At 39.1% G+C, this 1539-nt stretch overlaps 1 protein-coding gene across 1 annotated transcript; it reads left to right on the top strand.

The window, feature by feature from the left end:
- Positions 1-580: 580 nt before the first annotated feature.
- On the top strand, positions 581-1156 carry LOC138144616 (interferon alpha-1-like). The gene has a single exon (XM_069065988.1). It carries the CDS (start codon positions 581-583, stop codon positions 1154-1156), a length of 576 nt encoding a protein of 191 aa, XP_068922089.1.
- The last annotated feature ends 383 nt before the right edge of the window (positions 1157-1539 follow it).

A 1539-nucleotide genomic window follows, 5' to 3' on the forward strand; every position in this document is an offset into this window, starting at 1 on the left:
TAAGTGAGGGGGACAAAATCTGAAACTCAAGGAATTGTGGCATTGAATCCTGTAAACTAAAAGGAAACAAACAAATTAATTTTTAAAAAAAATTTAAAAAAAAGAAAAGGAAAAAAGAGATTGAACTGAGTAGATCAGTGTTGTGGAACTCAAAGGAGGGCAAAAGGTAATGAGGGACTGAATGAAAATAGTGACAGTGGAGATGGACAGATGCAAGAGTGATTTGCGGGAGATCAATAGGCTATGGCAACTCGCTAGAAGTGTAATACAAAGTAATAGGTGCTGGGGGACAGTCACTCATCAGAAAGAGTTTAATCTGAATAACTCTCTTTAAGAATAAATTTCGTTTCACTTCTCCAGATAGAACCAAGAATGGATTATAAGGACATCTACTTAGGCCAATGTGGGAACTGAGTAAAAGGAAATAGAAAGTAGAAAAAAAATCCCATTTCAAGTGAAGAAAATTACATTCAGAATTATATAGGGGAGAGTGGCCTTGAAGACAGATAAGCCAAGAAGCTGAGACAAAGGCTCACTGGTCTCCCAGCTCAGCCAAACCCAAACCACCCTCGGTGTCACCATGACCTCCTGGATCTTGCTGCCAGTTGCCTTGATGCTACTCTGCTCCAGCACCCTCTGCGCCCTGGCCTGTGACCTGACTCAGGATCTTCTGGATGATTTCTCACTTCTCCACCAAATGAGCACAACTCCCCTGGTACCATGTTGGAAGGACAGGACCAACTTCAACTTCCCAAAGGAAGCCATGGAGGGCAGCCAATTCCAGAGGGAAAATGGCACAGTCATTGTTAGTGAGATGCTCCAGCAGATCTTTGACATCTTCAGCCTGAATTCCACTCCTGCCACTTGGAATCAGACCCATCTTGTGAAATTGCTCAGTGGACTGGATCAGCAGATGGCACAGCTGGAGAGGTGTATTGGGCAGGATGTGAAGAGGTGTGTTAGGCAGGATGTGGAGTGGGAAGCACCTATCTTGGGAAGTGAGAACCCCAGGCTGGTCCTGAGGAGCTACTTCCAAGGAATAGACCAATATCTACAAGATAAAGAATACAGACACTGTGCCTGGGAGATCATGAGAGCAGAGATCAGGAGTGTCTTTTGGTTCATGAACAAACTCACAAGAAAACTCAGAAACTAAAGAAGAAGAAATGGACTCTGAGAACACTTTATCTCATTTCCAGAAACCTAGCACTCAACTTTTCTGCAATCAAATGAAAAAAATCTGAATTAACTGAATATTTCAAAATAGTGTAAGCTATTAAGTTGTATACTGAAAAGGGGTTAGAATACAGACAAGTATAATCTATGTTTAGCAGCTGAAGTTCCTGAATATATTGAAATCTATATTTATTATATTTTAATAATATTAATATTTATTTATGTTTTATATATTATATATTTATAATTATTATTTATAAAACTTTCACTTTTCAAAAAAAATGAAGTATCAGAATTTGTCTTAAGTATTTTGGGTACAGAATGCAAATTTTGCTTATTTAAAGGGCTCATATTAAAGGGGCC

Source organism: Petaurus breviceps, unplaced genomic scaffold, assembly GCF_028583685.1.
Source record: "Petaurus breviceps papuanus isolate PSGF00001 unplaced genomic scaffold, PetGlider_PUasm1.0 90702, whole genome shotgun sequence".
Taxonomy (NCBI): Eukaryota; Metazoa; Chordata; class Mammalia; order Diprotodontia; family Petauridae; genus Petaurus; species Petaurus breviceps.

Coding starts and splice junctions, on each gene's coding strand:
- LOC138144616 (XM_069065988.1), top strand. CDS start 581: ATGACCTCCTGGATCTTGCTGCCAGTTGCCTTGATGCTACTCTGCTCC.